This window comes from Cyanistes caeruleus, chromosome 14 (genome assembly GCF_971803275.1).
Source record: "Cyanistes caeruleus chromosome 14, bCyaCae1.hap1.1, whole genome shotgun sequence".
NCBI lineage: Eukaryota > Metazoa > Chordata > Aves > Passeriformes > Paridae > Cyanistes > Cyanistes caeruleus.
In genome coordinates this window covers 14,379,484-14,404,346 of record NC_141714.1, presented here as the reverse complement: position 1 = coordinate 14,404,346, position 24,863 = coordinate 14,379,484, and the positions used below count along the sequence as shown (strand labels likewise).

Below are 24,863 nucleotides of genomic sequence, written 5' to 3'. Positions count from 1 at the left end.
GTATTTCAGCTCTTCAGATGTATTTCTTTTTCAGCTCTTAAAAAAAAAAGCCCTGACATAAATGAGAACCTCTCAATTAATCTCAACCAAATAGGTGCCACATGACCAGTGAGAAAAGGAGATACAGTTTCTCAGTGGCATTGTTTTTATGCCAGTATTTCATCCCAGGTAATTTCCTGGTGCCAAACACGTCATTGTAAGCCAAGAGCTGAAGGGTTTTAGTGTTAGATCTGAAACAATGCAGGTTGGCTTGGGTGTTTTGGGGAATGTATCTCTTTGACAATGGGAATCTTGATGTTGGTCAGGAGCTGTGTGCTCCAAAGCTTCAAAGGCTCCCTCATCTGCTCCAGAGGAGTTTGCTTCTACAAATGGTTTGTGTTTGTGATCTTTCTGCTGAGCTGCAGGGACAGTGTCAGTGGTGGGGACAGTGTCAGTAGTGGGGACAGTGTCATGATGGGGACAGTGTCAGTGGTGGGGACAGTGTCAGTAGTGGGGACAGTGTCAGTGATGGGGACAGTGTCAGTGATGGTCCCACATATTCCGCTCTATACTGGGCAGGGGCACCTGCAGCAGGAGGTGAGGCAGTGGCCCTTCTGTGGCAGGTCACCTGAACATGTCTCTCTTTACAGATCTACTCTGGCCCCCCAGAAGACACCACAGCCCCCCCAGTGCCCCCACCCAGGGTGGCTGCCCGGCGGCACAAACCCATCACCATCTCCAAGCGTCCCCTGAGGGAAAGACCTGTCTTCTTCGGTGCGTCTGTGGAGGAGAGCGGAGGTCAGTCCAGCTGTTTCCTGGTGCCTTACCTGCTTCTCACCCCTCCTGCTTCCTGTAACACCTTTCCAGGAGCAATGGAGGTAACAGCAGCAGGGCTGCACTTCCAGGGTCCTGGACACAGCAAGCAGTGAGGGCTGCTCAGAGAGAAAGGAAAGCCAAAAACACTCATACATCATATTGATGTTGCATCATGTCACAAGTCAGATTTTGTGGGATTTGGGTTTTTCTGGTACCTTCTGTATTCTCCATTAGCTAAACTAAGGCTGGTTCTTGGCACAGGAGAGGCCCAGAGGAGAGGTTTTGTGGCATCAGAGGCAAAAAACTGCATGGAATGTTGTTAGGATGGTAGCCAGGGAGGGCTGTGCTGCAGGATGCCCAAGGAGGTCTCAAACTGGCTCAGCTTCTGGCAGTTCCACATCCAGAGCAAGAACTTCAAAATGCTTTTTCAGGACACAGTAAAGGTATTTTCTAGACCAAGTTCTACTCTGACATTCTGATAAGGGATTCAGCATTTCCTTATGTCAGCTGGATTAAAAGCAAAGGGCACATCAGCTTAAAATCATATTTCTGTACTTGATTTGCTCTGTCACTGTAGGGTGTGCCCTGATTCCACAGTCACCAAAGAGATGGAAAGTCTCTTTCTCCATTAGTTTTCAGAGCTCTGATGATGTTTAGGTGTAAAGTGCACTTTGTAACACTGGCAAAACATGATTGATTCACATTGCACTTTAAAACCCCCAGACTGCTAATGGAGCTGGGGCTGGCCTTGCATTTCAATGCCTCCCCGAGCTGGGAGCAGAAGCGTTCGCCTTGGACCGCCCCAAGGCTGCAGGGAGCAGTGGGGATCATAGCAGAGCTCCTGCTCCTGGGTCTGTAGCACAGCAAGGTGGGTGGGACGAGTGGCTTTTGGAGGCTCATCAAGCACGGTAGACAAGTAACCCCAGTCTCTGCACTCTTGTCTCCACAGCAGAGTGGCTCGGGCAGACCCCCAATGGTGGCGGTGTGGAGGCCCCCAAGCCCCTGCTCCGCAGCCGCCTGCCCGCGCCCCGAACAGGGGGGGACGAGCCGGGGCGTCCCCCCTCTGACAGCCGGCCCCAGCCGCGCCCTGAGCCCGAGCTGGGGAAGCTGGGGAACAGGCTGCAGGATGGAGGGGTGAAGCCAGCTGGCAGGGCGGCCAACGGGGTGGTGACCAGCCCTGCCCTGAGGACAGCCACGCTGCAGGCCAGGAGACCGGCACCCCGGCCGGGCATCTGCAGCAGGGAGGGTGAGTGTGCACCGGGGCCTGGCCAGAGCCAGGCAGGAGAAGCCCGAGGTGTCCGAGTCAGCCCTCCCTGGGGCGGGTGGTGGGCTTCTCCCCTTGAGTCCTCTCGATGTAGCTCAGAAGGAGGGGCTGGGAGACCAGAACAGCCTAAGAGGTGGGCATGAGTAAAGTCTGACCCTCATTCCTTGTTGACCTGACTCTTAAAGACTTGGAAGGGTTAAGTGAATAGCAAGGTTGGCTGGATCTTGGGGAAGAAAAGCAGCTGAGGAGGGGACAGGTAGTGTCACTGTCCAGGGTGAAAGCTCAGCTGCAGGAATCACCCATTTGTTCTGTTCCTTTCCCTTTCACAGAGCAGCACTGCAGAGGGTTTGGTTAAGAACGCTTGTCATTCCTAGGAAGTGTCAGCTTCAGAGTCATCAACTACTCTGAGTTTGTCCTTGCAGTTCCAGCTCCAGCCCCTGTTCCCAGTGCCAGGAAGGCTTTTCTGGGGCAGGTAGTGTGGGAACTTCCTTTCCCTGGACTCTGTCCCTCCATTCTGGCTATTGGCCACTGTCAGTGAGAGAGTGTTGAGGCAGAGGGACAGAACTAAACCGACAGACCTGTTCAGTGCCCCTTCATAAATATCTGGCCTCTGCCAGAGCTTCCTCAGTGTTTGTCATCTCCATCCCTGCAGGTGACTGTGACGGTGTCCCTAAGCCACGTTCCCATGGTGATAAGCCTGTGATAACACGTCCCCCTGTGAGACCTCCGGATCCACCATGCAGGACTCCTATCCCTCCAAAGCTGGAGCAGAGGCCAGATCTGATAGCAGGGACAGCAGAGGAGATGCCCTCATCTGTGTAAGCCATCTACCCGTGGCAGGTGCATGGTGCTGCTGGGGACACCTGGGGGCTCAGTGGCTGGAGCCTGTGGATGTCCCCGTGGCACTGGTGCAAGTGCAGGTTTGAGTGTCACTTGGAAAGCTGAGCAGAGGGCACGGCAAAGAGGGGAGTGGGGCCACAGCAAAGGCAAACACAAAGCTTTGGAGCTGCTCAAGCACAGCTCAGGGCTGAGCCTTGTCCCGTCCCCTTCCCTGCTTTTCCTGGGTCAGTGGAGCTGAGTTCTTCCCTGCCTAACCCAGCAAACCTCTCAAATGAGACACTTTCTGGGGCAGGACAAGATCCAGCTTGGATCTTCTTAAGGAAACTGGATGGAGTTCAGCTTCATCTCATCCTCAGATTTCTCTCAGATTTAAAGAGAGTCAGAAACCCTGCTGGCTGTAGTGGGAATTAACCAAAAGAAAACAAAAGGTGCTGTGAGGATCAGCTCTGTGCCAGAGCTACCTGGCAGAGCTTCTCTTTCTTGAGCTTGGGCAGAAGCACGTAAACACTGAAGGGAAGACCATAAAGGGATGGATGAACATAGGATTATAGGCAAGAGCATGGAAATAATGACTGGATGTGGCACACAGTGCTGTTTCAGTTGGTGTGGTACTTGGTCAAAGGTTAGACTCCATGATCTTGGAGATCTTTCCCAGTGTAAATGATTCCATGATTCCATGGTTTTATAGGCAGCCCAGCCAAAGCGCTGGGGGTGGTGTGAGGGTGGAACGGGCACAGAAGGAGCCCAGCTATGCCTTGGCACAAGAACTGTCAATTGAAGGTGATCTTTGCAGTTCTGCCAGTGCTGCAGCTCATTCCCCTGGCACAGAGCAGATCTCATTAGCAAATTGCCAGGTTGAATCAGAAGAGAGACTTCTGTTTTCTTTGCAGGGTGGCCTCTAGGACCAAGTTCTTTGAGACGGCTTCCCGAAGAACAGGCAGGTAAGGCTGGCAAAGGGAAAGTGGCACGTGGGTAGCAGCAGCCCTGCAGCACAGGGTGCTCCCTCTGAGGCAGAGACAGCCCCAGCCCCAGCCCCAGGCCTGCCTTGTCTCATACTTAGGAACAGCAGATGAGGCTCAGCTAAGATGCTGAAACTAAACAAAGAGCACAAAGTGTAAAATGTGAGTCCAGATACAGACTTGATAAGTTAAATCTGCCAAGTGAGAAACATCCCTGTGTATCCCTGTTACCATGTGTGTGGATCTGCTTGGTGTAGTGGCCATTCTAGTCAGGCTTTGTGGGAAGATCAGGTCATGGCTGAGGTGATGAGGGCTGGTTAGGTCCCAGCAGCTGCCGAGAGAAGATGGCTGGTCTAGCACAGAGGGTGTGCAGACAAGGAGCTAGGGGGTTATGGGGACACACTGTGGGCAAAGCCCTCGGCTCTGAGTGGCAGCAGGTGCCATTTGTGATAATATTTACTCAAATAAGCCTCAGCTTCCTGCTCTGAAAAGCTGCCAAGCTCTGCCCAAGGGAGAGCAGGTTTGTGTGTAAGTGTGAGAACTGCTGCTTCTGGTACTGAGAGAGAAAACATTTGTTCTATTGCAAAACAGACCCCTCCCTGCGCATTACCCAGCCTCAAGGAGTTTGTGGAGCTGAGTTTGAGCTTGCTCCTTGCACTCAATTTTTCTCTATCCTTCTGCTTCCATTTATCCAGTTCTTCATCACCGCAAGGCAGGATCCCAAGTGACGAGAGCTGAGCCTATAGGTACGTGTTTATGACAACAAATCAAATAATAAACTGAAAGTAGACATGTAATACAAAGTCAGTATTTATGGGGTTGTGGGAGTCCAGTGGTTCTGCCATTACTAGTGGATTTGCACTGCTGCAAACACAGAGCTTGTTTTCTTCTTCCAGGCTCTGTAAGTACACCTCAGCCCAGCTGGACCCAGGAGACTTTCTGTGTTTGTGACCCAGGAGTCAGAGCTGAGCCTTGCCAGCCCCAGTGCCCTGGAGAGCAGCTATCTTACTGGACGATGATTTCCGAGCCACAAGTAGCTCAAGAAATTAGGAGAGGGAGACCATGATGGAGAGCAGATCCTGCCCACACGTGTTGAACTGTTCCCTGCCCTCCCACCTCTCCTCCCTGCAGGCTGTGACAGTGCCCATGTGTGCCGGCGCAGGTGGCGGCAGCATGGGCAGGGCTGGGGGACACGGACCTGTTCACCTGCTCACTTTGGAGAAACATGCCTTGAAAAGGGTGTTGGGACAGCACAAATGCTGAGTTCCTGTGTTCAGATGCCAGGGCAAAACAGCTGCAGTCCCCCCTTGTCCTGAGAAGCCCCTTCCTTTGTGCTTGTGTTCCCCACTTGGTGTCAGTGTGTGGGACAGCCGTGCCTGGTAACACTGCCCATGGTGATGCAGGCTGGGCAGGGACAGGTGAACCACTGTGCTCAGCTCAGTGGGATGTCTCCTCATCTCCTCCTGGACATCCCTGGCCTGGGACACAACGCTGACAGATGGAACTTGGCCAGGGGCTTGGCCTGAGCCATGGCCACAGCCTTGCCTGGGGTCAGCTCTCAGGCAGCACCCCTGGGTCAGCAGCCTCCAAGGGCGCAGCTGGGGAAGGGGGCAGCAGGTGCTCCTCCTCTTCCTCCACTGCCTCCTCTTCCATGTAAGCCACACTCCCACAAATCCATTTCTCACAGGCCCACCAAGAAGTCTCCATCCTGGCTGATTGCGGTGGCCAGCACAGAGGTGCTGAGGATCTAAAACTCACTGTTTGTGGGTCAAACCCTGTTTTTTTTTAAGAACTGCCCAGTTTCTTACTTACTTGTTTATTCATTTCCAGTAGAAGATGCCCAGTCTGTCCCTCGGCCATGGCCCTGTGGATGATGTCCATTGGCCCAGGAGGTGTCCCTGGCCAGGACCTCTGAAGCAGTAGAGGCTTGTCTGTTCCTCCAGCTGCCACCGGCACCCAGTTCCAGGGCTGTGCACGGCAGAGAGGCACTCCTCTGCTTCCTCCACCCACCCAAAGATGATTTCCCCCTTTTGAATGGTTTTCTTTAGGTGCTGAGACCATTTGCAAAACAGTGGCCAAACATTCCCACAGCTGCTTCCCAGCTGCTCCATCGCTCGAGCATGCTGTGTCCTGCCTGGCGCAGGTCCTTCCCACGTCCTGGCGCTTTGCCTCTGCATGACCCTGTGTCTTTTATTGCTGAATGGCACACACTGGCACTCATGTGTGTCATGTCCATGGTGCTCCCCTCCCTTGGCTTCAGCAGTGCCCCAGCTGCTCCCTCCTTTAGGCCTGGCTCATGAAAGTGGCTTTAAAATCAAACCAGCCTTGTGCTGTGGCAGTTGAGGCTGTGCCACATGCGCTGGCAGCATCTGGGGCTGTGCTGAGCCCCTTCTGCTGTAGCCCCTCACCAGGGACTCAAGGATGATGCACAGGCTGATCAGGGATCTCTGAACAGGTAGGATGGAGCTGAAGCTGGAGCTGAGGCTGCTGCTGGTACCAGCCTGGCAGTGGGGCCACCTGCCTGCAGCACATCAACCCCTGGCCCTGTTGGGGTCTTGGGCTTGTGGCTCCCACACAAAAGGCCAGCATTTCCCAGATGTCTTTCTTGCTTTGGGCTGCTGTTTGAGGACCCCCTGAGCAGTTTGGGAAGCTCCTTGGGTTCTGCCGATGGACGTGACTCTGGAGGCGACATCCTGCAGGAGCAGTGGTTTGTCACATCCTCCTCCTGCTCATGCCCACTGCCCAGCACAGACCCCAGGACAGAGCAGGCTCCCTGGGTAGGGAGAATCCAAGGGTGGGTTGGTTTCAGTCTGACAGTGTGAGCAGTGGGGAGAGGCAGCTTCTTGCAGACTATTTCATGGTGTCCTTTTTAAGTTCTTTGTCACTTGTATGTCTGTGCTGATTTTTCCTGCACCTGTGGATGCAGCTGAACACTGGGGACCAGCATTTAGAGCAGTGGGGGATGCTGGTTGTGCTGGCGGGGGGCTGTGGGGTCCAACCCCTGCTGCCATGAGGCACAATCCCTGCTGCTGTGGGGCCAAACCCTGCTGCTGTGGGGCCAAATCCCTGCTGCCATGAGGCACAATCCCTGATGCTGTGGGGCACAATCCCTGCTGCTGTGGGGCACAATCTCTGCTGCCAGTGGCCGAAGTGACAACTGGGAATGCAGCAGGATCACCCTATGCAGCACAGCAGCCCCCCAGCATCAGCCTTGGAGCCATTGTGATGTGCAAAAGCTTAGGTTACTGCAAGTGTTTATAAAGTTTCCATGAAGTGAAACAATCTCAGTGTGTTTTGTTTCTCTTCCCCAAGCACTGGGCCTACTGCCGCCCCTCTGCAGGCAGGCCCTGCTGTGGAGGCCCAGCTCTGTGCCCCAGGCAGGCCACACAGGGCTGTGTCCATGGGACTGGGGATGCCCTGAGCTCTGCCGTAGCCCCACTCTGGGTTTGCAGTCCCCAGTGCTGGTTTTCAGCATTTTTCTGACCGGAGAAGCTGCCCTGCCAAGGCTGAATGTTCCTGCGCTGCCACAGTGCCTGGACAGCATCCTGTGCTGTGGGTGACTGAGACTCTGGTTTTCCTGTGGCCACCAATGGCTTCTTTCCATCTCTCCAGCACTTTTTTCCCTCCTCACATCTATTTTCCCCCACCTTTTGACTCTGACATTGTGCACCAGCGTTTGCTTTCCAGGCCTCCTACTTTTCTTTTAACAGCAAGCCCTCTCTCAGGAGAGAACAGCTTCTCTCTCTGAAACAGGAATCTTGCAGCCAGCTTTGGAGCCCGGATTTCTGGAGAAGCCTGACAGAGGTGATGGCTCCAGAGGGTGTTCTTGGGGGCCCAGGGACAGCCGAGCTGCTCCAACAGCCGTGAGGGTCCCCAGCTGGAGCAGGGGAGCGTTCCCACCCACACCCTGCTCAGGGCTGGTCGCTGCTTTTGGGATCCTCCTACAATTATTTTGTGTGGGCCCAGTCCGGCCCACGGGCTCTTGGTGCAGCCCCGGCCAGGTTTGCCAGCTCGGAGAGGTCTGTGCCGTGCCCTGGCCCCGAGCCCGAGCTGCCACAGCACTCCTGGGCCGGGCATGGACACAATGCACCTGGAGCAGCAGCTGGAGGGTTTTTCTGCTTGTTTTTTCTGGCTTCTTGTTTCTCTCAAAAGTTTCCTTGTGGGGCTGTAACTTTTCCAGGGCTGGATGCATTCAAAACAGCGGCATTTGGGGAACTAAACTGTTCTCTTTCCTCACTAGGCCTTGAGTGAAGTGATCATGAACTGGAATGAGCATTGAGGCACTGCCCCAACAATCCTTGTCTCCCAACCCACAGGTGCCTGGCTTGCTTTCTTACAGAAAACATTTGGATTTAATATGAGCAAGAAAATTATTTTCCAGCACAAGTAAAAGCTTTCAGGTTTTTATAGAGAGAAGATAACAAAACAAGCAGTTCCAAAGCCTTAGCCCAAGCCTCAGTGAGTTCTTCCCAGAGGAAGAACTTGAAAAGGCCAAAGACTGCAGCAGACACATCTGTGTGATAAATTTAGAATTGAAATATACTTAGTGGAGCACCGACATCTGAAATTTATGTGCTACACAGAGACCCATGAAGGCACCGGAATCCACCCACGTGGGACTCCTTGGAGGATCAGAGCTGTAGTTTTCAGCTCCGTAGCTCTCCTGACCCATCCCTCTGCACAATTACCCATTTGGATGCTCTGAGCTGGGAGCAGCTCCCTGCACTGGGCGGGTTCCTGGCAGCCCTTAGCAGGTTTCTTGGCCCATACACATGGCTGTAAATCAGGTCAGGCCTCCAAAAAATCCTGTGATTGGCTTAAACAATCAGGAGATGCTTTGAATCAGTAAAAGCCATAATGTTTTCCATTTTCTGTGTTTTCAGAAGTTTAAGAAGTGCTTTAACAGCCTCTGCCAGTGTTTGTAAGAGCTCCCACAAGGCAGAAGTTCTGAAAATTCTTGAAATCCTGTATAAAATGCGGTCATGCCTATGAAGGCTCAGAGAGGAGAGTCCCCAGGAGCTCCATCCTCCCACAGCTCCATCTGTCCTCACTGTGTCCTGCACACACTGGCCCCATTCAGTGCCTTGCCCAAGCTCTCCCCATGGTCCTCGTGCCACGCTACCACACCGTGTCCCTGTGCCCACCCTGCTCCTATGGGATGAGACACAGGGCATGCCCAGCAGGCCCTGTTTGCCCTCCCCTTGGCACCTGCCCACAGCTGGCAAAGGAAAGCAGCAGCAGTTTTGGATAAGGAGCAAACCCCAGCGCTGGCTGATGTCCCTCATGTCAGGGCACTCAAGTCAGCGTGACCCCGCTGAGGTCTGTGGCTGCCCCTGGCTCGTCCTGGGAGCACGGCCACAGCCCTGACATGGAAGGCACACAGGGCTGGCTGCCAGCGCAGCAGGGTCACAGTGCTGCCTCTCCCAGGCCCCCAGGGAGGGGAACCACTGCTGAAAGGGCTGTTTGACACAACTCATCAGTATTTTAGGAAACAGAACTTCTGTTTTAAAAATATCCCACTTTCTGCTATGAGGACAAGAACAAATAAATGGCCTTAAAGCATAGGGCCATTTTGGGGTTTTTATGAAGTTTTCATGTTGACTTCTTCACAGCAACTAGAAACACCGTGTTTCATAATGTTTCAGTTGGCTTCTTCATGGTAACTGGACTTTTTCCTGTGAGCATGTTTTGCCATTCTGCTGGGGAGCCAAGGCATCTCTAAGGACAGCTCCGGAGCCCACTGGCATGTGGCTGTCACCATGCTGCCAGGCCCCACAGCTACAGCAGTTAGGAATGATCAGGGAGGTCAGCAGCTTCCCTGTGACCTGTAGGTCCTGGTGAGCTGTGCAGGGGGGATGCAGGGTGTAGGATGTGGGGTGCAGGATGTGCAACAGGTGGCTGGAGCATAACTGGGCAGAAGGAGTTAAATGAGGTGGATTTGTCCTTCAGCTAGTTCTGACCCAGCTGCACCCAAACAGCCTCACTGTCTTCCCACAGACACTGTTCAAGCCACACAAGCTTGGGGCCATCAGAGAACAAGCCCAGTGTAAGCCCAGGAGGTGCAGCCACGTCCATCATCCCATGAGGCGCTGGACCAGTGGCTCCTGAGTGTCCCTGGGGATGTTGGTGTCCAAGTGGGCATTTGCACCATTTGGCAGGTGGCACTGGGACTGACATGCTGCAGTTCCTCTTTACCCAATACACCACACCAGCCCTGAGGAGCTGAGGCCTGCTCAGTGTCCATTAAGGGTTAATTTTGAAAATAACACATTAATTTTTTACTGTGACTCAAAGCAAAGGATGGGATCAGGTTCCTTGCAGATGACAAACCCAAGGGGTTTTGTTCTCTTGGCTGTTCCTCAGCTCACGGGGCATGGTGTGTGGACTGCTTCTGTGCAATTACACACCAGGCACTGCCAGCTATTTGTGGCCCAGTGAGCTTTTTCTTTTTCCCAAGCTCTTTGCTTTGTCTCAGTGAATCAAATCTTGGCCCTGAGCAGGATTCACATCTCTGCCTTGAATTAACAAGTGGCTGATAAGCACCTTCTTTATTACTTGGAGAGCATAGGTCAATTTTATAAAGATGTTCCAGAAGAATGGATTTACAATGGTTCATAAAGATACCAAAAACAATGACAAGAGCAGGAGGACACTGGCCTTTATTAGCTCCTTGCTTTGAGAAATACAATAATTAACTGAAATTCAATTTAAAAGACCAAAAGAGGAATATATGAAAGGATTAGCCAATTGATATGTAATTAAATTACACGTTCAGACTTGATTAATAGTGAAATCTGACTGTAGAAAAAAGCCTACAATGACCCAATGTGCAGCCTCATCTACTGGCAAATGACCCACTGATTCCCAGAGCCTTTGCTTGCTGGCAGCCATCACACCCACAGCAATTTCATGCACAAAATCCACACAAAAGCCAAATTCGGGCAGAGAATAGAGCTCCAGCAAACCAGATTCTGCATTTATTGGACTGAGAACAACAGCAGACTTTCAGGTTACAAGAAGAGCTGAACACCAAGCGTGAGGGGCCACCCTGTGGCATGGCTGAGGGCTCACATGGGCCCCAAGCATGGCTGAAGGAGAAATGAGAATTTTCATTTACCCCCAACGCGGTGGCATTGGTTTCTTTACCTAGGTGCCAGGCAGGCCCCTCTCTTTGGTTACACAAACAGACATCCTTCAGTCCCACATGAGGACTTATAAGTTGCAGTTGTCCTTAGGGCATCCTGCACTCCACCCCACTGGCCCCAGCAGCATCTGTCACCACAGTCCAGCCCCCATGGTACCAGAACACTCTGGGGCTTTCTCTTCCTTATCCAATGTTTCAGTTCCAATTGAAAAAAAAAAACAAAAAAAAAACAAACCAAAACAAAACACAAAAAAAAAAGCAGCTGTGTCAGCAATCCAACTAATTCCTTCTCTGGGAGAATTTGCCCTCAGGTAATGCTATAACTTGGACAAAGCACTGCGGTTCCAAACTGGGCCAGACCAGGCTGTGTGTACTGCACCTGCATCACACGGTTTGTGGGGTCTCCAGGGTCACAGTCCCACCAAAAAGGGGCCAAGGTGTCCCCAATATCATGCTCATCCCTCACCTTGGAGCCAGGAAAGAACCAACATCATACCCCAAACTCTCTGACACTCCAAGGCTGCTGGCTCTTTTTCTTCTGGCAATGCTGTGGTGTTGGCTTCTCTCTTTCCCCCAGCCCTGGTGGAAGGAGCAATTGCAGACACTGGCCTTTGTTACTCCCAGGAACACAGCTGTGGGCTGGGAGGCCCCCCCCAGGCAAAAAGGCACCAGCAATGAGCTTTTTGGCTTATTACAAAGAAAATAAAATATATCAAACAGAGAACTCTTATTATTACAGAGACATGTTAATAAAGAGAAACAGCATAAAATTGCCACAGAACACCAAATATCCGGCACACAGAGCAGCTTTTATCCACTTGCTAAGGGTTTATGTGGGTGCAGAGATTTACTCCATGAGTCACAAGCACAATGTCCCTCTGCTGCTGAAGGGAATGAGTGCAGGGAGCAAGCACCAGTGGGCAGGAGAGGCTCTGCCCCACCCGAAGGGGCCAGGACATCCTGCCTGCCCACAGCCATCTGCAGTGCCCACAGCCAGCCCTGGGCCTGCAAACAGGTAGAACAGACACTCTCTGTAATCCCAGCATTCTGCCCAAATGTCTGAGGCCACTTTGTGCAAGTCAAAGAGGGAAGAAACAAGGGGCACTCTGTTGTTCCCCAAATGCAAACGCTGTCCCTGTCAAACCTCAAGAAGACACGGGAAAGCTGGAGAAGCTGATACCGACCCCAGCCTATGCCAGGGTGTGCTCTGTGCATGCCACAAAAAGGGAGACCTTTGCAAACTGGGCAGCACCCAGCAAGAAAAATAATTAAAAGCCTCCATTAAATTGGCACGTTCTGACTCATCTCCTGCAGAGAATCCAGTACCTCAGTGTGCAACCAGAGAGGACTCTTAGAGCATGTCACTAAATAGATATCCTTAGCAATAGAAAATGGGCCATGCCTTTATTTTATATAGAGATAGATAATTTTAGCATACATTATGTTATTGAAACATCCAGGCCAAGAGCTCAGCAAGGGAAGGGACACCATGGGGACTGCAGGGCTGGCTGGTGGTGGGAGGTGACTGTGAGGGCAGCTGCTCTTGGGAGGCAGGTGGTACCTCGGGTACCCCTCAGCATTCCCTACAGACCACAGCCCAGACAACCCCACGGCCCAGAGCAAGGAGTGGTACCGCAGGGGGGGTGCTGCCCCAGCTTCACCTCCCTCACTGAGCACCCTGTCCCCTGGGCCAAGCACAAAGGGCCTCATGGACATTACAGCAGTGGCACGTGGATGCTGCCAGCTCTCCAGCTCAACCAGACTCAACCACAGCCTCTCCAAGCAGAGAGCTGCTGTCCTGATGCCTTGCTCCTGCTGAGCTGAGCTCCCTGCCAAGGCAGGGGGTGCTGGCAGGAGCCCGTCAGGCTCAGGTGGGCACAGGTCGGTGATCCCTGCCCTGGGAATGCCGCATGCCATTGCACCAATTCATCTGTCTCACTGCTTCTGGCATGACACAGGGCTGAGGGAGCGCCCCTCCTGCCCACACCAAAGGCAGCATCCTTTATCCCACACCCTCTCTTATGGAATGGTGCCCATCCATGCACAAACACTGCTCCCAGGGAGATGCCAAAGTCTGGATCCCTTGTCCTCCATCTGCCACCTTGGGCAGGAGCTGATGGGCTGAGCCACGACCCAGAGTGAGCCAGCTCAGAACCCCCCCACACCTCCGAGATGAGTCAGGGAATCCACACAGAGATGGTTGGCTCTCAGCTGCCAACCCAGGGGGGCCCCACGCCAGGGCTCAGCAGCCCAAGGAGAGCCTCAGGGACAGCTTCTTTGGGACTGTGAACATGGTGAAATTCTCCTTGCTTTATTAAAGCAAAAGTAGACATGAAAACGCAGAAGAAAACAAAAAGCATAAAGATAAATGGCAGGAGTTGGACTTTGGTATTTCTTAAAGCCTTTTCTTCCCCAGTTCCTGCAGCAGCTCATGAAAATCCACATGGAAAATAGCATTAATTCCCTTAGCAAATACACATATAGGTGCTGCGAGTCCTGGCTCCAACATTTCCTGGTAATTATGTTGTAGAAACCCAACTTTTGAATGAACACGTTGCAGAAGTTTACTGTGAAACTGAAGAGACAGAGAACACGACCTCAATGCCCCTGCCTGCCCCTCTGTCCTGGGCTGGGGGTGCTCCCTGGGAGCTCCTGCCCTGCTCAGCACCCACCATCCAGAGCAGGTTCAGAGCGGGTGACACGCCCGGGGCAGGTGATACACGGGCAGTATCCTTTCTCCACTCCCCCATTTCTCATTCACATGGTGCTCCCATTAGCAAAACACGGTGGCCAAATCCTTGTTAGGTTTGGCCTCTTTCCAGTCTCCCAGCAGATTAACACCCAGCAGGACACTCATTAACCAACAAAACCTTCACTGACATGAGCCTGTGTGAAGCACAAAGCACTCCCAAACTGCTGTTCCAACTGCTTGGAGCCATCCTGAGCTGATAACAGGGACTAGGAATCCCCACTCATCTGCTCACTGAACTCTGCTGTGAAGAGCCAGGGAAATTTCCAGAAGACAGGGATGCACCAGCTGGAATTTTTTACTGGTTCATTTGCAAATATCTGTAGCTCACACCAGCACTGGAAATGCCAGCTGCCCCTGGCATGGGGGAGCCTCTGAGAGCAGCAACCAGCCAGAAAGTTCATCTATGGATTCTGTTGCTGCCTACATGAGAGGATTTTAGGAGGAGGAGTGGGATCAGAGCCATATCTAGCAGAAGAAGGAAAACCACTGCAAAAATTCTCCCTTCAATATGGGCTTTTTTTCCCACTCCTTCATATAAAGAAAACCCAATCAAATGGTTGGAAAGTATCAGGGAAATAGTTTGTTTTACTCCAAGTATGTAAAGGAGCCACTCACCATGATGGCATTTCCTTGAGAGCTGGGCATGGGGTGGGCATAGGGCTCTGGGTGGGATCACTGTCCTGGGAGGGTCCAGAGTTTGCTGTTTGTCTGTGCCATCACAAGGATCCCTTGTGAATGTCTGGATTGGTAATGCCAGACATGTCACAGCCCATGATGGGATGTGTGACCCTGGAACCAGCCTGTCTGGGTCTGAGCAGGTGGTTTTGATGTACTCAGGACATGCAGAAGAGGGGAACTAAAATACCACAGGGAAAATAGGCTTGGCTGCTGTGTGTGTGCTGGGGACAGGCTGGGTGTGTGTGGGGTGATGCACATGGGATGGTGTGTGTGGGGTGGTGTGTAAGGGATGGTGTGTGTGGGATGGTGTGTAAGGGGTGGATAGTGTATGGGTGGTGTGTAAGGGATGGTGTGTAAGGGATGGATGGTGTGTAAGGGATGGTGTGTAAGAGATAGATGGTGTGCAAGGGATGGATTGTGTGTAAGGGATGGTGTGTAATAGATGGATGGTGTGTAAGGGGTGGTTGTCAGGGATGGATGGGTGGTGTGGTGCATACAGGACCATGTACATGGGACAGTGAGTGCATGATGGTGTCCTCCTGGGCTGCAGCCACTGCCATCAGCAGGAGCTGTGTGTGGTGCTTCCAGGGGCAGGAGGTCTCTTGGTGCTTCCCTTCCAGCCCCCAAAGCACCATGGTGGCACCAGCCAGTTCCCACAACCATTTTCCCATGGACAGGATTCAGAGAGGAGTCCCATGGTCCCACAGGTCCCACAGGTCCCACAGACCTTGGCCTTGGTCTTGGCTCCAGAACACTCATCTGCTGGCATTGGAAAAAATAGTTGGGACAAAATATTAGGGGCGAATGAAGGGGAAGAGCATAGCTGGAATCCCGGGTCTGCAGAGCCACAACAGGAGCAGAGCAGGTGTGGGGGCAGGAGCTGCAGGTGCAGGGCAGGGGCCGCAGGTGCCCAGGGGAGCCAGGCAGGTGAGGTCCGAGGGCATCAGGCACTTCCAGAGGTGGGTTCAGCTTTGTCAATGAGCAGCAGCTGGCGAGGACAGGAATGTGACTGCTGAGCAGCTGGGGGTCTGTGGGGCAGACAAAGACCCAGCTGGACAGGCCATAGGAAAAACATCCCAGGTGGAAAACAGGAGCCAGCCACCACTGGGGGATTTCCAAGGTGATCTTCCTTGGCAGGCCTTAGGCTGCAGCCCATCCGCTCCATCGCTCGTGTCTCGGCAGCACAGGCAGGTCCCAGGGCCGAGCTGACCGGAGCAGATCCCACAGGGCCTGCAGGGCTCGTGAACTCCTCAGCCACAAATCTGCCTTGTCCCCCAGCTCTGCTCTGCTTCTCTTCTGCAGTGTTTGAACTTACCTGCTTCCCAGCACCATAACGCAAACAAAACATGGGGAAGGAGGCTGGCAACATAACCCACAGCCAAATGCGGAGCTGCGACCTGCTTCATATTGTTCTTTTTATAAAAATCACCCAAAACCCACCAACAGCCGGCACTTCTCCTGCTGTCCCATGGCCCTGGGCTGCTGGAGTCACAGTGACACAGGAGAACACTCAGACGTGGTGCCGCTGCCCCGCCTGCCCCTGTCCAGCCCCGTGAGCAGCTGGAGCCAGGCAGAGGCCGGTGCCAGGGGTTCAGTTCAGAGGTACCTCAGGAAAATAGGAATCTCAGGAATCCCAGCAGGTCTGTCACTGCCTGTCCCCTTGGCCACCACCGCAGAGGGATTCCCCAAGGCACTGCAGGACAGTAGTGCAGAAGTAACAGGCAGGAGATGGCTGGAATGGGGGTGGCAGCACGGGGGTCCCTCTGAAAGATCACTGTGCGTGGAAGTAGATAGGCTTGACTTTTCCAGACAGGATCTTGGGAACCTGCACAGAGATGATCTCGGCCATCATTTCTGGATAGTCCACGCTCACCATGTGTGCCTTGATTAGGAGATCAAATGTAAACTGATGCAGGTCCTTGGCAATCTGGGGAAGGAAGAGAGCTGGTTAAACAAGTCCCTGGGCAGTGCTTTCTCTGGGAAAACACATGGCAGAGGTCCCACCTTCCCTGGGAAAGGGAGCCTGGATGACACTATCCAGTGCTCTCTCCAGCTGCATCTGAACTCCTCCCATGATGGGGCAGTTGTTCCAGGGAATGATCATTCTCACTAAGGAAAGTTTCTTTTTTATATTGTTTTTTATGCATTTAGATGGGCATTTCCCTGTCCTCTCTTACCGGATGCACGGAGTCCAGGACCTTGGTGAGCTGGTAAAACCTCCGGGAGCAGGAGGTGGGGTTCTTCCTCTTGCAGGCAATGATACGGTCAAGTTCCTTAATGTAATTCATGCGGAGCTCATCGAAGAGCTTCTGGTTCTTCAGGCCATCCACTGGAACTGGGTGGGATGGGAAGGAAACAGTGAGAGGAACCCAGAGAGTGACAACAACAGAAAAGCAGGAGGAAAGCTGAAGTGGGGGACAAAGCAAAGTCCAGGCACAGGGAATGCCTCAAGATGCCTTAAGGGCGATGCAGCAGCAGGTCCTGGAGCTCTGTGGAGGGAAGGGTGTGGATACTTACTAATACTGAAGAAGAGGAGAGCCTTCATACAGAGGAACTCCTGGGGTGTGATCTGAAGCCACCCAAATTCCTGGGAGAGGTGCCGCATTCTGATGCACTGGCTGTACATCCTGGATTTGTGCATGCGGTACCTGGCAGGGCGAGAGGGGTACAGGTGGCACGGAGCCCAAAGTGCACGTGTGTGATGGGGAGGATGCTCCCTGACCCAGCAAATCCCCCCTGCCTGGCACACCCTGCTGCCAAGGCCCGAGCTCTGTCCCAGGGATGTCACATGCAGGAGTGGAGCATTTTCCAAAATGCCTGTGTGCAATCCTTGCTGGACACAGATGGCTACAAGCAACTTGTAGCATTTTGTCTGAAGAGCAACTGCAATGATTTCCCAAACATTTCTGCCTGTGAGGGATCTGAGGCTGTGCTGGAGCTCCCAGGCAGGTGGGGGTTTGCCTGCTGCTGTGCTCAGTTATTGGGTTCAGGCTCTTCTATCTCAGGGCCAGCAGACCCCCCACAGCTCTAAGCTGATAGTGCACCAAGGAGAGCCCACCAGGACCTTACAGTTCATTTTGTCTCTGTCTCGGCTCACTCAAGCTGCCCAGCAGAGCTGGAAACTGGAATTCAAACCCTGTAGCAAAAAGGCAGAAATGGAGCAGCCCCTTACCCCATACCAGCTTCTGCTGCTGCCCCAGTGGGTGTCAGGGAGGGAGTGGGCAGAAGGACCCAGAGAGGCATCACAGTGCCCTCACTGCTCCTGGAGGTCACCATGGGTGGTGGCAGTGGGGAGCAGGTTGGGCATAGCCAGGATAGGCAGAGCCAGGCTGGGTTGAGCTGGGCACGGCTCAGTGTGACTGCTCTAAGTGTAGTTTGTCACACGAGCTGACCCAAAGCTCAGCTTTAGGTTGTTGTTGTTTCACACTTACTCATTGAAGACCAGGTCTGGAGCGAAGTAAAGCATCCTGGAATTGACATTGGTGAAGGATCTCCACCCCATAGCAAACACCATCAGGCCCATCCAAGAGTACTGGATTATTGACATCTGGTCATCCACATGCAGGTTGCGAAATCCTAATAAACAATGAGGGAGGGATGTTACAAATGACTGTTGAGTTCCTGCAGTTTCCAGGGCTGTTTCCATGCAGACTCCAGCTCTCTCGCTCCTCTTAGGACAAGGTGGTCAGCCCACAGCCCAAGCTCAGCATATCCCAGGACATGAGTCATGACATGGAGCTCCCACCTTGACTGGGAATCAAGAACAGACAAGCACAAAACTGCCCCCAGAAGGGAAGAAATGGGATTTCAGACACAAGGAGGGGAGAAAGTCCCATTAGGACTTCACCAAATTTAAGTAACTGGATTTTAATGTGATGGTCAGAGACAGCAGCCCCAAGGGCTCCCACCATGGTTACAGGTGCTCCAGATTCTGTCCCATACACACTGAATGGATCTAATGACAGTGGGAATGAGCATGGAAACCCCAGGTACATCACAGGAGAAACAAAAATAGCACCAGATTCAAATTCAAATTCCCATTCCCAGATGGCAGCCCTGAGTTAAACCCCAGGCATGCTTACACCACCTCCAATGCTGTTTTTTCCAATGTACTTGTAAATAGGCAAATATAATTGAGTTTCAAGGCAATCATGCATTATTTCAATCAAACATTAAAGCAATTTAGCAGCAGTGTATAATTACAACCCATTAAGGCAAGGATCTCTATGGTTTGGAGAGCTCTTCAAGGCAAACAAGCTGGAGAATAAACCTTGCCCAGATGCCACCCTGGCACAATCAGTGCTGGCCCTGGGGGGCAGCAGGGCAGCAGCTGACACCACTACACACTGAGGGGTCGGGCATCAGATGCAGTTCAGGAGAGTAAAACCCTCTGATAAGGGGGTGGTTACGATAGAAAACATTTTCCAAAGCATTCTCCTTTTCCATCAGCACTACTGCAGTGGTAAAGCCTCAGCCCCAGATGTCAGGTGGCTTTGGTGGTGTCTCTGTGTCTGATCTTCATGTCTGGTGTAGATAAGCCAAAGAGGAAGCAGGGTTTGTCCCTGGTTTTACAAGCCAAGTGACTCAAGAACAGCAGAAACAGAATGGAACACTCTGCATTTAAGAATACCCAGACCAATATCCCATTGGGAGCACCAGTCTAGGGGGCTGCTAAACTCCTGGGAATGTCAGACACCTGACCACATTTCATCACCAGGGTTTGGCAGAGAGTGCCTCAGTCTCCTCCTCTGTCTGTATGACCCCACAGACATGAGGAGCGGGGTCCCTCTTTTCTATGGTGTTCTCTGAGGAGTGGGGCCAGAATGGAGAAGGCAGCAGGCACTGGCCCCATGCCCCGGTTTCCGGGATGCTGGGAAGTGAGCAGGGTCTTGCTGAGCTCAGCCCTCTGCAATTTCACTCAGCTCCAGGATTACAACGTGGAACAGGCAGCATGTCCCCAACCTTGCAGTGACGCCTCGCAGATCCAGCTCAATAAACACATCAATCACTGGGATGCTCCATTTACTGCACCTGCTGACCAGCATCTGGAAAATTCTTGACCCCTGTTACCTCTCTGAAGGCATCATAAATATGTCCCACCAGGCTATCACATGGGCAATCTGAGCCACTGCCAGGAAGATCCCTTTGGGATTCTACATTGCTCTTCTGCCATGTTGCAATTGACCCTTTTCATCACTTCAGGTGGGTCCTGGGACAGGCCCAATCCCTGTCTAGAGGGCAGTTCTGCAGGGCTGGCAGACTCAGCCTGGAAGTGGAGCAAAACCTCCATGGAGAGGGGGGAGAAGAGCAGGACCCTGAGCCCAGACCAGCTGCCACCCTGTCACTGGGGGAAGTGCTCTGTGCCCACACAGTTCCACTGGCCAGGGGCTATCTGGACCCAGGGTATAAGTTCCAACACATTCCATCACTCCTCAGTTCCCTCTCCCATTGTCAGCCCCTCTGGAGACAAGTCCCACGCTGCTACAGGCTGCTTCCCAGGCATGGGACACACACACTGCCCATGGAGATGGTCCCCCAGGAGCTGTGTGATGGGACATGGGCTGCAGACCACCCCCTTTGCACCTGCCCCCAGCAGTGCAGATGGGCTTTGGAACTAGGAAGGAATTTGCTGGCTTTCCTTCTCACCTGGCAGGGCCTTTGCCCATTTGACCACGTAGACCAGCTGCCGCTCCCCAAGCTCATTCAGGCTGGTCAGCAGGTTGGAGAAGGAGTCAGGCTGACTGTTGTCATGGCCAGCACACACCACACCAGGCTCGATGGCCTCCAGGACATTGAGGAAGATGGGCTGGCACTCGTAGCCGTCAATGCGTGTCATCACCAGCTTGGGAGCTTGCTCCTCCGTGGGGCTGGATGAGCTGGCTCCCTCCATGTCATCCTGTGCCTTCAGGTTACCCAGCTTCTTCAGCTTGCGGGCTGTGGGAAAGATACAGTTTAGTGTGATACTTAAAAATATACTTTAAAACAAGTCAGGGCTTCTTGCCTCCATCATTATAGTTACAAGGAAAGGAAAAGTGATGACCAGCAGCAGCTCCTCCCTCAGTGGGCACTGCCCAAGGAGTGTCCTGGTATTGCAGGACAAGAGGAGAACACACTGTGTGATAACATCCATTTCATTGTTAATCTGACATGGAAAAGAACCAGCATCATTTACATCCTCAACCATGACCAGTCTCTAACTCCCACTTAGTGAGGAAGATCCAGGGCAAAGAGAGAAGAGGTTTTGACTCGACTCAAACTGCTCATATACAATGAAAAAGAGGAGCAACACAAGATGATAAACTCACTACACAGTCCCATTCATTGCACTTGGATGCCCAAGTGGGATTGTTCCATCCCAGACCAGAGTAGAAGCAGGATGCATCTGAGCTAAAAGCCTTCCTGCAATGCGTGCTGCCCCACAGCCAGGCTTTCCCAAACACGCTGTACACATTACAGAAAACACATTTCAGAAGCCAGCAGGTGGTTCCAGGGCTGTTTCTCTGGAGTCTCAGTGCTTCCCCCAGTGAGGGGGAGCAGTCCTGAGCTGGTGGCCTCACTCTGCTGTGCAGCCTCACAAGCCCCATCAGCAGTGCAGCCAGCTTGCAGGGGGACCAGAGCAGCCGGGGTCTGTGCCTGTGCCCAACATGAAAAGGTGTTTTCCCCACACACCTGGCTCTTAACCACAGCTGCTGGTCTGCCTGCAAGGCACACCAGCACTCCAGAGGCATGATACCTGAGGTCTTGGAGAGTCTGTGTTCCCCTCATTGATACCAGCATGACATTGAAAACACAGGTGGCCTGCTACCTGTCCTCACCAAATCCAAACCCCAACTAATTAGAGAACAAAAGCCCATGGCTTCCTTCAGCAGGGAATACAACATCAAACCAGTTTTCCTCAGAGTTTTGGCTCCTTCATTATATGATACTTATCTCGAATTTCCTTTCAGCTGTAATTAGAAAAATAAGCAGCAAAACATAAAAATGTCAAGTCAAAGCGCAGCTCTGTAAATTAACTCCAAACACTGATTTTAAGCATTGTACTCTGTATGATCTGCTGTACAGGCAATGAGGACAGGCTTCCACATAAAAAGGGAGGAGAAAGGATGAATAAAAATAAAGTACAGTGAGAGGAAAACAGTGCTGCAGCACTGTGATGCCCTCTGGCTATCAGCCTCTCGTTTCTCCCTCACCTCCAAAGTCACAGCACTGCCAAGGCCATCACTAACCCATATCCCCAAGTGCCACATCCACACATCTGTTAAATCCCCCCAGGGATGGTGACTCCACCACTGCCTTGGATTTAGAAATAACCAGTGTCCCAGGTCATGTGCGTGAGTTAAGCCAAACCCACATGTACAAAGCACACACATGATTTGGTTTAAATGTTTGGGGTTTTTTCCTTGATATTTAATTATCTATCAGCAGAAGATCCCAACTGAAGTGAGAAGACAGCAAGCACCTACTGCACTGGCTCTGAGACTGCAGCCACAAACCAGACTCCTGTGAGTGGTAACTGCTCTATCAGACCAGCCTTGGGTTTGTGCATTCCAGGAGCAGCTGTCCCACAGCTCACTGAAATACTGACATTACCAAAACCTCCAGAGGTAAAGACTGGCTTCTACACAGTCACCTGTGCCAAACCCCTTTGTGGTGGTAGCTCCTACTCAGCAGGTAAAAGAAACAAAAAAAAAAAAAAAATTAGAATTAAAGACATCTGTAATGTTTTTATTGTAGGATGAGCTGGGCTGGGCAGAAGTCTACATTGCACTTCTTTGAACCAAGGTGGGAGGAACCTTAGTGCATGTGACCAATATTGGGATGCTCCTGCCTGGCTGTCAGCAGGGACAAGGGGCCCAGGGAGCTGCTGCACCACAGCACTGCCCCAAGCCCTGCAAGCTGGGGGTCTCTGAGGAAGTACTGGATGGATTTGGAAAAAAAAAGGACACAATTATATATCACAATAAAATATTGACCAGTGCAAGGACCCCTGGGAACACACTCAGGGTGACAGCCAAAGTGATGCACATTTTAAGCATCTCCCTTGCAGGCACTTCTAAAGCTCTGAGGAACGAGCACTCTGGGCTCCAGCACCAATTTTCATGATTCCAGGACTCAGGGAAGTTATGGAGACCTGGAAGAAGCTGCTCTCACACCAGCTACGATGGAGACATCCTGCAGCCCCTGGCAGCACATGTTGAGCTCTGCTGCCAGAAGGACACTGAAGAGCTAAACAGGACTTGATTTATATCCTGCTGCCCTTTGCAGTTTTTATGAACTTCACACAAGACTTGTCAAAACCTGAACTTGTCAAGCTATCAATCTTACCTGGCACAACAATTTCAGCTGATAATAACAACATTACTGGTTTTAGCAGACACATTTAAGAGATCTGAGTCAGTCAGGTCCACATGAATGAAAAGAACTTGAAGGATGTAACGCTGAATGATTGCAAACCCCCTAGTGAAACATCTCAAGGGCAATTATAAGTGTTGAAACAATATCAGACATGTTTGTTTCTTACAAGGGTGGATTGTAAGGGTGGCATTCACCCCAAAACCAGGCTTAAGCATTTTTACTCAACCAGCCCGTATGGCAATGTATGGATGGGGAAATAGGGATGAACATTAAGGATGATCACTGAACAGATGGACTGAGGTCAGCAGACAAGGGCTGATAGTGCTGGCAAACTGCAGAAGCCATGAGGACACTAAAGATTTGACAACACGCCTTGGAGCAAGGAGGTAAGGAATGTCACTTGGGTGGCTGTGTAGGAGGCAAAAGGGCTATTGAGTCACAGGTGACAAATACCCACTGTGGGGGCAAAAAATCAAAAAAATTAGTGTTTTAATCAAGCAAACCAAGTTGTAATGAAGATCCCGTTGCTGTAAATCAAGGTCAGACAAGATGAAAAACCAGGTACATCCAACATAACACTCATAACTACTGCAATAGCTCTGCAAAAACTGTGTCAGATTCCTGGCTGGAATCACTCCCATCAATTCCCACTGTATTTGGTGAGACATGAGTTCTGCTCCGCCCCAGCAGCTGAACCTGAATTAGGACTAAACACAGCTATGCCTCAAGCCTGGGCTTTCACATGCTATTGGCAGTTACTACAGGAGATTTCTAGCCCTACCATAAACAAAATGAAAGGAATTACACCTGTTTTGGGTTTTTGCTCCAGCCAGGACCCACATGGCTGCAGCTCAGGTGCCTGCCAGCTCTGGCTGTGGGCACAAGAGCTTGGAGCTCCCCACAGGAACAGCCTGGAACCTCACCCTGGGCTCAGGGCTGGCAGAATCCCTACAGCCATGCCCATTCCAGGACATTTCCCAGGCACAGGGCTGGCAGGATCCCTACAGCCATGCCCATTCCAGGATATTCCCCAGGCACAGGGCTGGCAGGATCCCTACAGCCATGCCCATTCCAGGATATTTCCCGGGCTCAGGGCTGGCAGAATCCCTACAGCCATGCCCATTCCAGGATATTTCCCGGGCACAGGGCTGGCAGAATCCCTACAGCCATGCCCATTCCAGGATATTTCCCGGGCACAGGGCTGGCAGGATCCCTACAGCCATGCCCATTCCAGGATATTTCCCGGGCACAGGGCTGGCAGGATCCCTGCAGCATCTTCCCCAGCAGCAGGCACAGGCGTAGTGGGATAATGGGCACAGGCCAGCACACCAGCAGGACCCAAAACACTAAAACAGCATTATCACCTGTTTTTTGCTCTTTTTTGTTGTCTTTTTTCTCTTCCCTCTCTACAGAGAGAAGATCCTGGTTAGTGGATAGCAGCTTGCAGGTCACTGTGATCTCAATCAATAATGAAGTGCTTCAACACGTTGCCATCCTGTTCTAGAGCAGAGCCTGAAGAAGGCATTCAGTGTGTCACCTCCCCCAGCGCAGCCTCCTCCTCCCCCCCAGGAGAACCGCAGGGCTGCCGGGATGAACCCCATCAGTGACTGTAATTAACCACCAGTTAAAAACAACCGCTTGGAGCTTGGGAGTGATTGCACATGCCCTGCCTCCACCGTGGGAGAGGTTACTGCGGGCAACCACAAGCTTGCCTGTTTGCAACAATTGCCTTTACACCGACATCCAAATGTAAAATAGACCAGGCAGAACGGGTCAGGGTGACCCAAAAAGCTGAAGAAAAACGAAGGGAGCGGGGTATTCGTATTAGCATTAATTTTGTCAGTGTGTTCTGCAGAAGAGGGTTGCACTGATGTATGTCTTCCCCCACTTAAGGAAACTTCACCAGAAAAAAGCACTTAAAAATAAGCTAAGAAAAAGGAGTTAGGACTGCACTGCCTTTTGGGACCTTTGGGGGAGAAATGAAACTAAACCCCCTGCTCCTTGATGAACCACAAATTAGAGCCACTTCAGTAACAAGTCCCTCAAGACAGTGTTGTTTCAGCTCTGGAGGCTCAG

At 52.0% G+C, this 24,863-nt stretch overlaps 2 protein-coding genes across 4 annotated transcripts in view; one reads left to right on the top strand and one right to left on the bottom strand.

Annotated features, from left to right (window-relative positions):
• The window catches only part of OPHN1 (oligophrenin 1), a 161,055-nt gene extending 153,918 nt beyond the window's left edge, over positions 1-7,137 (top strand). The window contains exons 19-24 of one of the 2 annotated variants that reach the window (XM_086850957.1): positions 630-777; positions 1,748-2,041; positions 2,712-2,877; positions 3,790-3,840; positions 4,554-4,604; positions 4,755-7,137. In XM_086850957.1, the coding sequence (XP_086707083.1) occupies positions 630-777; positions 1,748-2,041; positions 2,712-2,877; positions 3,790-3,840; positions 4,554-4,596 (702 nt within the window). In that variant the 3' untranslated portion in view covers positions 4,597-4,604; positions 4,755-7,137. Of the gene's footprint in view, positions 1-629; positions 778-1,744; positions 2,042-2,711; positions 2,878-3,789; positions 3,841-4,553; positions 4,605-4,754 lie in introns of both variants that reach the window. The other variant, XM_086850956.1, reaches the window with a different exon arrangement.
• Positions 7,138-10,499: 3,362 nt separating this feature from the next.
• AR (androgen receptor) overlaps positions 10,500-24,863 on the bottom strand; it is a 40,518-nt gene continuing 26,154 nt past the window's right edge. For both annotated transcript variants that reach the window (XM_086850959.1, XM_086850958.1), the window contains exons 4-8: positions 20,079-20,366; positions 17,864-18,008; positions 16,950-17,080; positions 16,610-16,767; positions 10,500-16,359 (exon numbers count right to left, since the gene is read on the bottom strand). In XM_086850959.1, coding sequence (XP_086707085.1) covers positions 16,204-16,359; positions 16,610-16,767; positions 16,950-17,080; positions 17,864-18,008; positions 20,079-20,366 — 878 coding nt within the window. In that variant the 3' untranslated portion in view covers positions 10,500-16,203. The remainder of the gene's footprint in view (positions 16,360-16,609; positions 16,768-16,949; positions 17,081-17,863; positions 18,009-20,078; positions 20,367-24,863) is intronic.